The following is a 12,287-nucleotide window of genomic DNA, read 5'->3' on the forward strand; positions in this document are numbered from 1 at the left end:
AATCAATCAGCTCTAATTATCTTTTACCCAATAGAAACTCCACTTTACTTTGATTTTGGTTATTCAAAGTTTTCTGCTGTTAATGATTTGTCGTTGCAGTTCAGTTTTAGCTTTCCTCACTGATTCACATGAATTATGAATAATCAGCTACTGCAGCATCTCCAACGGTTTGCAACGCAGAGCTGATGAATGGACTCAACGGTTTTATCTAAACTTGTTCTGATTAAGGTGAGCTCTGATATAAAACCCTCAGTAGCCGTCAGACACAATCTGCCACGGACCATTTCTGTGAATAAAACATCAGATTTCATGTGAGGAAGTTCATCTAATGAGCTGCAGAAACAGAGAAAAGGAAACTTCCACATCCTCTGTCCTGAGTTGAACTGTGAGGAAGTTTTTGTCATGCCTCTTTGCATCCAATCTTCCTGCTGTCTGTCTCTGTGGGAATAATGTGAAGTGAGTATTTTACCCAGACAGATGTGGCTTTAGGACATTAAGGTGTTCTCTCATCCTGTCTCACTGGGGGTATATCTATGTTTCATCTAAATTAAAATTTGAAAAGGAAAAGTCTGGTTCCAGTCGAGTCCAGTTGGGGTTTAACTGCAGCAAAGCTGAAAGAGTTGGTTCTGTTGTCCACAGCTACATCTTTTATTCTGAATAAAAGCTGAACAAAATGAAGAGTTTCTGATATTTTGTTAACAAAATGGCTGAAAAAGGAGTAAAAATATTTAACATCTAAATTAATTTATGTCAGATCAGAGAAAACTGGTTTCACACACAATAGTCTGGTAGATTTGGTTTGATTGCAACGTTTGTTACAAACCTGTTCCCCTCCTCACCTGTGGGGGCGCTGCACCAGGAACGACCGCAGGAAACAACATGAAAACCTCTGAAAAATACACTGAGCACAACTTCCTTCTTCATAAAATGTAAATAAAAATGTAGTGGTGTCAGATTTTAGCAGTTGTTGGCAAAAGACAACAAGCAATTTTTCCCGCTTGTGCTCGACCGTCATATTACCCAGAATGCCTGGCGCAATAGTCCACTTCCTGCTTTTGGGCAACCGGACTGTCTAAACATGGCTGGTGTGAAACCTTCCAGCCTGAGCTTTGGTCCAGCATCTCTAATGAATAAAATATTGCTTCAGATGATTTGAAAGTCTTTATTTTACTAAATTTTTGATACTAAAACCCTTGAAACCAACTCAAACTGTGAAGTTAACTGTGAAGTTAGTCATTTGATTTTTATATATAAATATATGACGGTGTATTCGGGCCATCTCTGCTAAAACAAATCTTAAATTTTGAGATAATTCCCAGAAAACTTCTGAAATTAATTAAAAAAAACTTTGACAGAAATCTACTTTGTATTAATAAGATTTGCAGAAATAAAATTTTTAATGGTGCAGAAAACATCACTGTACTGCACAAGCTAACCTATGAATTACAATTTGTTATTTTCCAGTATATTTCAGCCAAAAAGCCTCATAAATGAAACTTTTAAACACAGATGATGGAACAGAAATACATCATCAGTTCCTCCCCTAAAACCCAAACAGTACAGAAAGACAAACACTTATTTTTATCAAAAATGTTTTGTTTTATTCATCTAAAGCAAAAGCTTTTGGAGATTAGTTCAACCCACATTATACATTTATCATATTGGTAAAACTGCACAAAAAAAGTTTAAACAGCTAAACAAAATAAAAATTCTAAGAATTTTATCCATGTTTAAATCATTTAGTCTGAACAAAATAAAGCAGCTCTATTAAATCTAAGATCCTCGTCAAGAAGCAGTTCAATAATAATCAGACTTTAGTCGTTAAATGTGTCGTTTTGAATAGAATAGAATAGAATAGCATTTATTGTCATTGAACAGGATTCAACGAAAAAATGCTGTTTTATAACGACATAAAAAATATTGTTTTTGCTTATTGGCTAAAATAAATAATGTTAGTTGGCATCTATTTAATTTATTCTACCTTTCTGTTTTTAACATAAAGGTAGAATAAATTAAATCACTGAAATTCTTTCAGTGATTTAACTGCTAAGCTTCTGTCAACGTTACATTTTAATTAATTTCTTGTGTTTTAGCAGAACTCGTTCATCATGTGCCGTCACCTTTAAGACATCAGACGAATCTCCAGTAATTATCACATTAATTAGCCGACCTAACGATCTCCTAAATGCTAATGTTTAACATATTGTGAAGATCTAAGGGACGTTAAGCAGCTTTCAGGAGGGAAACATTTATTATGTTATTCCTTTTTCATTTGTCACAGTTTAGCGTTTCAGAACATCAAACCAATTTAAACAAAGATGAGAAAAAGATTTAAATGTTGGGATTCATTAGAAAAGAGAAAAGAAACCTGCATGAGAATAACTTTACAACTGTAAACATTTTCAAACTCACTTCTGAAGATCCCAAGTTTCCTCACTAAAATATCAAACCTGGCAGCTAATTTCTGCCCTGATACAAAATGTCCAAATGTTTATTGGCTCAATGTAATTTAATATCAATCACGTTTTCAGCTGAAACTCTGTTTTATACACTGTAAACTAAATCTTAAAGTGTTTTTGGTTTAATTTCACGTGCAAATTAACTTAAAATAAGACAAAACTGTAAACTTACTGATATAGGAACTTGTTTTAAGCTAATAATTTCTTAATTTCCATAAAGATAATACTTATTCCACCGGCAGCTAAAATGAAGAAATTTTCATTGAAATAATCTGCCAGTGGAACTTTTCAATCGATATTGAGGAATTATTGATTTAAAATAATCCCATTTCTTATTGAAAAGTTTTTATTTTAGGCGTACTAAGGTAGAACTAGAAACGATTAAAATTACTTGGTTGGATTTTGTGTTTTTGCAGTGTACCACAATTCGATAAAGGCCTGTTCATATTTGTCATCTCTGGTGAAGTCGCGATTTGTAAATATTTGTTTTAGAGTAAGCCGAGTTTCTGTCAGGCTCTGCTGTTGAAGGCCTTCTCTTTCAGAAAATCCTCCATCAAAGTGGAAAATAAATTGGGTTTCTAACCTCATTACTGGCTGCGTTCACTGAAGGCCGCGGGACGGATAACGAGTCACGCCGGGCGCCTCGTTCTGACCGCTGGTGTCCTCAGGGTCCGGCTGGTAATTGACGCAGCCACTCAGGAGCCTCTGCAGCTCGGCGGCGACGCTCATCTGCCCTGCTTGAGTTGCCCAGAAGGCCGAGGGGTTGCCATGACAGGCCCTGTTAACACAACAACTCTGGGTGAAAACGGAAGAGTTTTGTTGCTGAACATTTACATGAAACCACCGAACGTTTCCTCTGACAACGGCACAGATTGAAAACAGGTTCCAGAGTGAAACGGCTCTGAAACGCAGCGGCGTAAACTGATCTTTTCTGACACAAAACATGGCTGCTTCCTACAATCCACAGAAGAAGAAGAAACTACTGACTCCTGGTGTTGCTACAATTCGTGTTTGCCCATCAGATTCGGTCATGGCTAGCACCGACTAGTGGTGTGGCGAGAGCATTACACGTTTTCGATGTGTATTATTACTGTGAACAAAGATTGTAATGAGAATGTCTTCGTGTAAATGTGTTGACAGAAACGAAACGAAACTTCCATTTTCATTGGATCATTGTCGTGTAAACGGGGCGTCAAACCTGAGCAACAACCCAAATAAAGTCCTGCAGCGCTTCTGTTCAGCCAACATGTTTCTACATCCACAGGCGTCTTTTCTATTTTCATATCTAATAAGGCAAATGTTAAGTGTTTTAATATGATTTTTTTTTCTTTAAAGCTTTTCCTAAGATTTCTGGCTGTGTTGACTGCAAAATACTAAATCCTTAGTATTTTTCTGAATCCTGTTCTGTTAAAAACATCTTAGCTTAGCACATTTAAAATAAGACAAAACTAACTTGGAAGTAATTTTCCAGCCAGCGATGAGACTTGATTTGGGTCAACAATTCCTTCAACCTTTTTCCAGCTGTTGCCTGGACAACATCACTGAAAAAAAATCACAATATAAGCATTTTATATCACAGAGGCAAAACTTTAAACTGCTGCTGCGCAAGTTACTCAACGGGTTGTTGCTAGGTAACCAAGGAACGAGGTGAGTTAGTTGTTGCTAGGTAACCAAGGAACGAGGTGAGTTAGTTGTTGCTAGGTAACCAAGGAACGAGGTGAGTTAGTTGTTGCTAGGTAACCAAGGAACGAGGTGAGTTAGTTGTTGCTAGGTAACCAAGGAACGAGGTGAGTTAGTTGTTGCTAGGTAACCAAGGAACGAGGTGAGTTAGTTGTTGCTAGGTAACCAAGGAACGAGGTGAGTTAGTTGTTTCCAATCACTTTGCTTAACTTTCAGGTTGAGCAGCTCAAGTCTTTCCTCTGCCTACATTCCCCAGAATGCTGTGCGGTTCTGGATCGGAGTTCAGTGATTACGCCATATAATAAATATTCTAGCAGACGTATTATATATTGCTGGTTTGTTGTCCAGCCCTATTTGTTGTTTCTTTGATTTGGTGTCAAGAAGTGAAAGATTTCCCCTTTGTTCTGAAAGAAACGACTCCAAATGACAGAGTTAAAAGCTCAGTTTACTCTGTAATGAGCTCTTAAGCTGATCTATAAAGTATATAGAGCACATATTTCACATTTATAGCTCAGGCACTTAAAGGCTAAAACTGGGCAGTTATAATTTATGATACGTTACAACAAATGACCCTTCTCTCCATCCATTTCCTCTTTCATTTTAAACATCTTAACAGAAGAACATGTTATTTCCCATCTTTAGGAGGAGCCAATCAAAGGGTTTGAGCTCAGCAGCTACCTGGAGTTTATGATGGACCTGCAGCGCAGCTACCGGGAAATCGTTCTGACCGACATGGAGAGCATCAAAAAAACCCCAGAGTAAAACTTTTACTCACATTCTCTTTGCTAAGTTGGAGATATTCAAACAATATCTGAGCATAATGGAGTAATTTGAGCATAGATGTGTGAAATATTTATGTGTAACTGTGTTTTCTGCCCGGTGAATAAAGCTGTGCAGAATAATCTGAAAGAACAAACAGAATATCTGCAGTAAGATTATGTTGGATCCCAATAATCAGCTTCAATCCTCACCCTTCTCCACCAGATTATATCTGTAAAAACGTGTTTATAATGGGAGTATTGGATGTGAAACTTGGTGTTTATTTATTCCTATTGTGTAAATATTAATTCCTGTGAGTTTTTGTACGGAGATGTTCTTGTTCTGATGTATTAAAATAAGGTTTTCAATACACGTTTCTTTTTAACTCCTGCTTTGTAGTTTAAAGTTTCTCTGGTTTTACATCATCTAAGTAAAAAAATCAAGCTTTGATCATACAGGCAGGAAAATATTTCATGTTTTTGTTTGACCAGCGTTTCTGTATTTACACTGCAAAAACACGTCTTAGCAAGTATAGTTGGTCCAGTTTTAGTAGAAACTAAATAATTTTACAAGTAACTTTTTAAGCAAAAATAATGGAACTAGAACTTTTCTTATCAATATTATTGACTTGAAACTATTTCCTGCCTTGCTTTAAAAGTTATTTGTTAGTTTTTGTCGTTTCATTTGTACCAATATATTTCCACTAGAAACTTAACCGAAGACACATTGTAAGATTTTGTGTTTTTGCAGTGTAAAAGTCTTACACTGCAAAAACTGTTTCTCTTGCTTTTATTGAACTTTTCACTGAAAAGTTGCTTGTAAGTTATTTTTGTCTTATTTCAACTGTAGTGAAATATTTACAAGAGAAACTGGACCAAAAATACCTGGTTAGATTTTGTGTTTCTGCACTGTAAACAGTTAAACCGAGTTTTGTTTTATAGCATATAAATCTGAACAAAACAACTTTTTACACATTTAATAGTTAAAATTGGACTTTTTCTACTTTCTTTCTGTTGAAATATGCCAGATCGTGTATTTCTGATTCAGAACTGACCAGCGTTGGTTATTTTACACATCATTAGCGGCAGGTTGCAGCACTCAGCCCTTCCTGTTGCTGGTCGTTGCATGAAAGATGCATGAGTTGCGTTATTGGGGCTCATTAGCAACCAGAGGCTCATCTCTGCTGCAGTCCTGTTGTCCTTCTGACGCCTGAATAATAAACAAATTCATCACATCCATCCGTCTCTGCGGCGGCTCCAGGAACCCATCAAATGTTTGCCTCATAAAAAACGCCTTTACCTCTGAGGTGGTTAACATTTGGGCTGAACTTTGATGCTTCTCTAATCAATCAGCGGCTGTTTGAGGACAGCAGGTTCCTGCACGTTAAACACCACAAACCACGTCTGACATTTCAGTCTTCTGGAGGCTGAGCAGACAATCTGGTGTTAATCTGGCACCAATGACCTGCTGCTAGGGAGGTCTACAGACCTGCGACAGACTTTAATTTGATGCATTTTTACAGTGAATGTAAAGAGTCTAAAAGGCTTGATAAAATTCCTGCTATATACAAGTTAAAAATGAGACGAGTCCCAGAAACGTCGCCTCCAAGACCGACAAAAATAACATCAAAGTCCCTAAAAGTTTTGCCTCAGAGTCCCTAAAAGGCAGCCACTAAGTCTGAAAACGAGGCTCCAAGTGTCACAAGGTCACCTTCAAATCCCTAAAACAAATCCAGCAAAGTAACATTTAATCTCCAGATATGTAACCAGAAAATCAGACTCCATATTCTGGGGAAAGTAGAACACAAGTCCTGTAAAATTTAACCTCCAAATCCAACAAAGATAACGGCCAAAATTAAAAACTATTACAGGAAAATGTATGTTTTTGAAAACCTTTTAAATGCAATTTGTCAAAATTATTCCAGTTTGAGATCTTGCATTGATAAACTGTTGAAAATAAATAAATCAATATAATATTCAGCTATGAAAAATTCAGACTAAACTTTTTGTTCCCCACTGAATAAAATCCATCCCTATTTAAAAAGCAATGAGATTTCTGTGCATTTATTTATTTAACAGCAATCAAAAATAATTACACTTCACTATAGGATTATGGGAAAAAGCACAGAGATGATAATTAATATAATCAAGAAGTAATTTTATTATTAATCAACCCCAGACCTATTCTGTAATAATTCCACTAATTAAAAGGATGGAAAACAAAGAAGGGCTGATTGCTCTACAAACTGCTATCTACAGGCTAAAAGTTGTAATTTATTAAGTAATATGTTTGTGTTGCACTCAGTAAAACTTTTACAAATCATTTATATCTCCTTTCTAAACCTAATTAAACTCCAGATCCATAATTTAAACACAAAGTTCTCCAATTGTTATATCACAAATTACAGTGAAGAGGTAATATTCATCGTGTTTTTGACACCATGAGAAGCAGAACTTTACCGTCTTTATGTTTGACCTCCGGTCAGTAGGTGGCAGCAGTATTCAAATTAATAGGCTGCCAGTTTGAGCCAGCAGAAATACCCGAGACAAACAAAGACGTTTTGAATGTTTTTTGTTTTTTTCCAAAGAGTTTTTGCGGCGCCAGTGGCTCGTTTAGAATTATTTCTATTTCAGAGGAAACGTTTAGTCATTACAGAAAGAAATAGAAAATAAAACTGTTCAGCCAAAAATGCAAAAAATTAAGAAATTTTCTGAGTTTCAAAAGTGAAAATATTTAAAGTTTAGAAATGTTTAAATTTTCTCAAAAATGTATGAAACTAGGCCCAAATTTTTTTTAACATTTTTGCAGAAATTTTTCTCCATTTTCTATTCACAGCAGAGCTAATATGTGGTCGTAGATACTGAAGTAAAAAAAATGATGGCAGAAATTATAATTAACATCTTTCACATCGACCAGTCCTTCAAAGGTTTTGCAATCGTTTTCTGATTTTTAAAAAATTAAAATTTAATGATTTTCTGGTTCCCGCTATAAAAATGTTGAAATATTTACATTTATGCATTTAGATAAATGTGACTTTTGTTACTCGCCACATCAATCAAAGACTATAATTTGACATCAAGTCAGAATGAGGCATGACTCGAGTAGAACTAAGAAATACTGTCACCTGCAGGTGGGAGTTAGCATCTCTTTAACTCGAAACTGAATATTTAGGAGGAAAATTTATGTAATTTAGCAGAAACTGCTTTGATTTTATGGATAAAATAATATTCAAGCTCCTCCTATCTTGACGTTTCCTTCTCTGGAGTCTAGAGGGCCACATCAGGAGCTACGGCGGGCCAGATTTGGCCCCCGGGCCTCCAGTTTGACATGCATTTTAAAGGGATGTTAGGAAACCAGTTTTTGTTTGCAGAAGGTCGAATCTGATGCATTTGTGTTTACATGAAACCATCTCAAAGCTCTTCACACAGTAACACTGGAGAACATTTAGCATCACAGGCTAAGAAAACAAATCAAATTGGGCTTTTCTGAGTTTCATTTTGCGCGTATTAAATGACACAGTTGCTCAATTATGTGAAAGCTTCTCAGCCTCAATGGATTCTGACAGAACAGCGACTTCCAGCTCATTTCCGTTGGTCTGATCATTGTTTGGCTTTGCACAAGCCTTTATTTCAGCCATCTGCTGCTGCAATTTGTTCCAGTTTTCAGAGCTACGGCATGAAGATACAAGGAGAGAGAATGAATGTCTGTGTCAGAGCTGAAGGGACTGTGATGCAGCCCATATTAGGCGTGTCTTGTCAGCGTTTTCATCAGCTGAATCCATGCGGACGCCGTTTTGTTACATGGAGAGTAAGAAGAGGCGTGCGGAGCTGCAGCCTGTCAGAGTCTGAAGGTTTTCCCTCCTTTAGGAGAATCTAAAGGCTTGACTTTGCTAATAGAAATTGATGTTTTGTAGCTGCTGGATGAATGGCACTTCTGGCTCACTTTGCACTTCACCAAACAAATCGAGGAAACTTTTGTGGAGTTAGGGGACGTCTGACCTCATTTCTGTAACATTTGGACACGCCTGGCAGTGAAGCAGCAACACGAGCTCAGGGAACGACTAACCTTTTGTTTCAGTAGAAGATAAAGGAGGAGATTTCATCAAACAGAGACATCTTGATCAGGAAAAAGCAAAATAACTTTTCATCATGCGTCACAGGAGTCTGACAGGTGTTTCCTTGAACAGGTTAGGACGAGTTTACGATACATTTAAAACATTTTCAACACAGTTTTTGCACAAAATCAGTTTTAGATAATAAAGTTTCAGTTTTGAGCTATTTCAGGGACTGTCACTTTAAATCCAAATGTTTACACTCCCACATGAAATTGACTGCAAACAGTTGCTCTACTGTACAAGTGTGCATCTTTGAAAAGCAGAAGTGGATCCTTCTGCACAAACAACAAGACTGCACACTGCAAAAACAAAAATATTGCCAAGTATTTTTTGTCCAATTTCTACTAAAAATATCTTAATAGAGTTGAAATAAGACGAAACTAACTTACAAGTAACTTTACAGCAAGATATAGGAGCTTGCTTGGAACCAACAATTCCTTAATTTTGATGAAAAAGTGGCAGGTTCAATGGAAGAATGTCTTGTTACTGAAACTATAAGAAACCCTCCTATTTCTTTCGGAAGAGGTTCTTGTAAGTTTTGTCTCATTTCGAGTGTATTTGCAAGATTTTTGCTCAATTTGGCCAAAAACATTTGATAAGATTTTGTGTTTTTGCAGAGCAGCAAGTGGCTTCTAAATGTAAGTCAACAACAAAACACTTGTTCTCCAGCTGCCATTGTACAGCGGTAAAACCAGCTGACCGCATGTGCTGGAAATCCTCTATGGTTGCTGGGTAACAGACTGTGCTCGGCTGGGGTTGCTAGGTAACGGGGAATGATTTGTGACGTTAGGTTTTTGAAACGACTCATTTTCCAAACATTTTTATCTTTTTAAAGCAGCAGAAACCGAAACGCCAGAATAAAAACGTGCAGAATGTGAATTTTGTTTGGACGGTTTGGTCCAAGCTGCTTTTTGTTGGTGCCGGTTCGTTTTGGGCCCCAGGCTCCGTCTGACGGCAGCAGAGCAGCTGCTAATGATCGATCGGAGCTCCGATCCTCCAACGCGGCTTCAGTCTGACTGCTGCTGACACTTCGCTCCATACTTCTTAGGGTAATCGGCAGCTGTTCAGAGGACTTGGTCTGTGATGTGTGATAAACGTTTGGCTCGGTCCGAGCTGAGATGCAGACGCAGATATGCTGCATGCAAACAAAATGAAACCTCTCGTCTGTGAGGGAGAAACTCAGTTCAAGCTGCACCAACTATCAGAGCCGATACGATTAAAAAAGAGCACAAGGCTGCGCTTCCCTTTTCAAAATGTCTTTTTGAGTCAAGTTTTTGAGCAATATTTTAAGTTTGAGGAAAAATATCCAGCAGTCAGGCTTTAAGTAAGGAAGCTGCAAACACTGATTGATTATTTTAGAGAATTGAACTGGAATCCAGACAGAAAAGAGAGATTTGTATTTTCAGTTTCAAACTTGTGTACAGGTTGCATCTGAAACCTAAAAAACCACGTTCAGTAGTTTTTAGGTTTCAGGTTTTAAATACAGTCAGATTTGCATCTTGAAGGTGTTGATTTACCTTAAAGGTTATTATGGAAAATTCACATTTTTATTCTTCAACTACTTTAAAAAAAACACTCAGCTGTTAAAGTTTTTGGTGTCTGGAAAACGAGCTGCTTCAAAAACCTCTCGATTGTCATAGAGTGTCACTGTTACCTAGCAACCCCAGCCAGTTACCTAGCAACCCCAGAGGAGCTCCAGCACAATTGGTCAGCCGGTTTTACCAATGCTAGAACAGACAAGAAAGCACTATCCAGAAAGCACTTGCTGCATTCTTGTTGGTTGTGGTGGAGGTTCCACTTGTGCTTTTCAAAGATGTGAGATTGCATAGTTGTGCAGCTACAATGCAGCCATTTTCTCCTGGGCAGGACTGAGCCCAGTTAGTTTGCTTTTGTGCAAAAGCAAACTAAATTACCATGTTTTGTATAGACCATAAACATCTTATAACCTGTTGAAGGAACTACGCTAGGTCACCTTTAAGAAGGAAAACTACTGGAAGAGGATTGTTTTTTTTAAACGTTGCTTGTCAAAAGAAACCATCTGTAGCTTTATCTGTTTCAGATGAAGCTGCTGCAGGTTTCAGATATTTTAATATGTTTTTTCCCCCTTTAAGTCTGGAGGCTGGAGGGACGTTACTGAAGCCTGCAGCTCATTGGACATCGAGCCGCATTCATGCTGGACAATAATCGGTTCAGAAAACAGAAATGGAACAACCTGAGACAAAGTATCGTCTCCAACATGTCAGGAGACGATACTTTGATCCAAACGTTCCTGTGGCGTTTGTCTGATCAGCTGCTGATTATTTTCACTCAGAATTAATTTTGACATAATTGTCTGTTGAGTTCAGATAGCTGTGAAAACCTCGTTACGCCTAACGGTGACTCCTACAGTATAACGACCCGCCATGCTGCTGATCCTGATTACGGACTTTTAGGTGACAACAAGCAATTTGAGGCAGATAATTGGCGTTAATTAGGTCGATCAGCCGAGGCACTTCCTCTGGTCTGCTATCTTTAGCTGCTTTTTATCTCGCACATGTTCCAGTTGAACCCATTTGTGTCACCGACTCCACAACCATTTTCTTGATTCTAATCTTTAGCTTCTCTCTCTGTTATCGGCCCCTAATCTTTATTTTATCTCCAGTTTCTGGTTCTGTTTTGTCTTCTCATTGTTTCCAGCCTTGTTTTGCAGAAACCCAATTTTATCAGCCAGGGATGTCATAGTTTGATCATTGTTTATGCCGTTAACAGCTCCGTGCTTAAGGGAGGCTGGCATTAGCATTTCTATTTGTTATAGTCAATATTCTCCACAATAGAGTGAACGTTCTTTGTGTGCGTGTGAAATAAATGACTTCGGGGGTTTGGTACTTGGAAATACAGAGGGTTGTTCGAGGCATATTGATGAGTTCTTTATGCAGAAAAAGGTCACAGCCATCTCTAATACAGATGTCATTAGAGCTGAATTTCATTTTGCAGCCTTTTTTTTTACATGTGCGCAAACTGAGAAACATTTATTGATCCCAGATGAGCTCTCCACCTCTTTGTTTTCCCCTGCCTCTCTGCAGGGTCCGTCTTTAATTTAAAACGCGGCGCCGCTCTCGTTTGGAATGCATGCTGCAGGCTTTCCCCGAGCCGCTCTGCCTCAACGCCGCCGCCATCAGCTCTGCTGCCTGTCAGGCTGTCTGGGAGAGGCGGCGGAGAGGCGGCGAGAATCACAATTCCCCGCTCGCACAAACTCCCCACTAACTGCAGCAACGCTGCAGGTTTGTGGAGCAAAA

The 12,287-nt window shown here is 38.0% G+C and overlaps 1 protein-coding gene across 2 annotated transcripts in view; it reads left to right on the forward strand.

Moving 5' to 3' along the window:
* Nucleotides 1-5,253, forward strand: part of tbc1d32 (TBC1 domain family, member 32) — a 54,873-nt gene extending 49,620 nt beyond the window's left edge. For both annotated transcript variants that reach the window (XM_055054489.1, XM_055054490.1), the window contains exon 34: nt 4,782-5,253. In XM_055054489.1, coding sequence (XP_054910464.1) covers nt 4,782-4,901 — 120 coding nt within the window. In that variant the 3' untranslated portion in view covers nt 4,902-5,253. The remainder of the gene's footprint in view (nt 1-4,781) is intronic.
* Nucleotides 5,254-12,287: the final 7,034 nt, after the last annotated feature.

The sequence above is a fragment of the Poeciliopsis prolifica genome, unplaced genomic scaffold (assembly GCF_027474105.1).
Source record: "Poeciliopsis prolifica strain line A6 unplaced genomic scaffold, Auburn_PproV2 SCAFFOLD039, whole genome shotgun sequence".
NCBI lineage: Eukaryota > Metazoa > Chordata > Actinopteri > Cyprinodontiformes > Poeciliidae > Poeciliopsis > Poeciliopsis prolifica.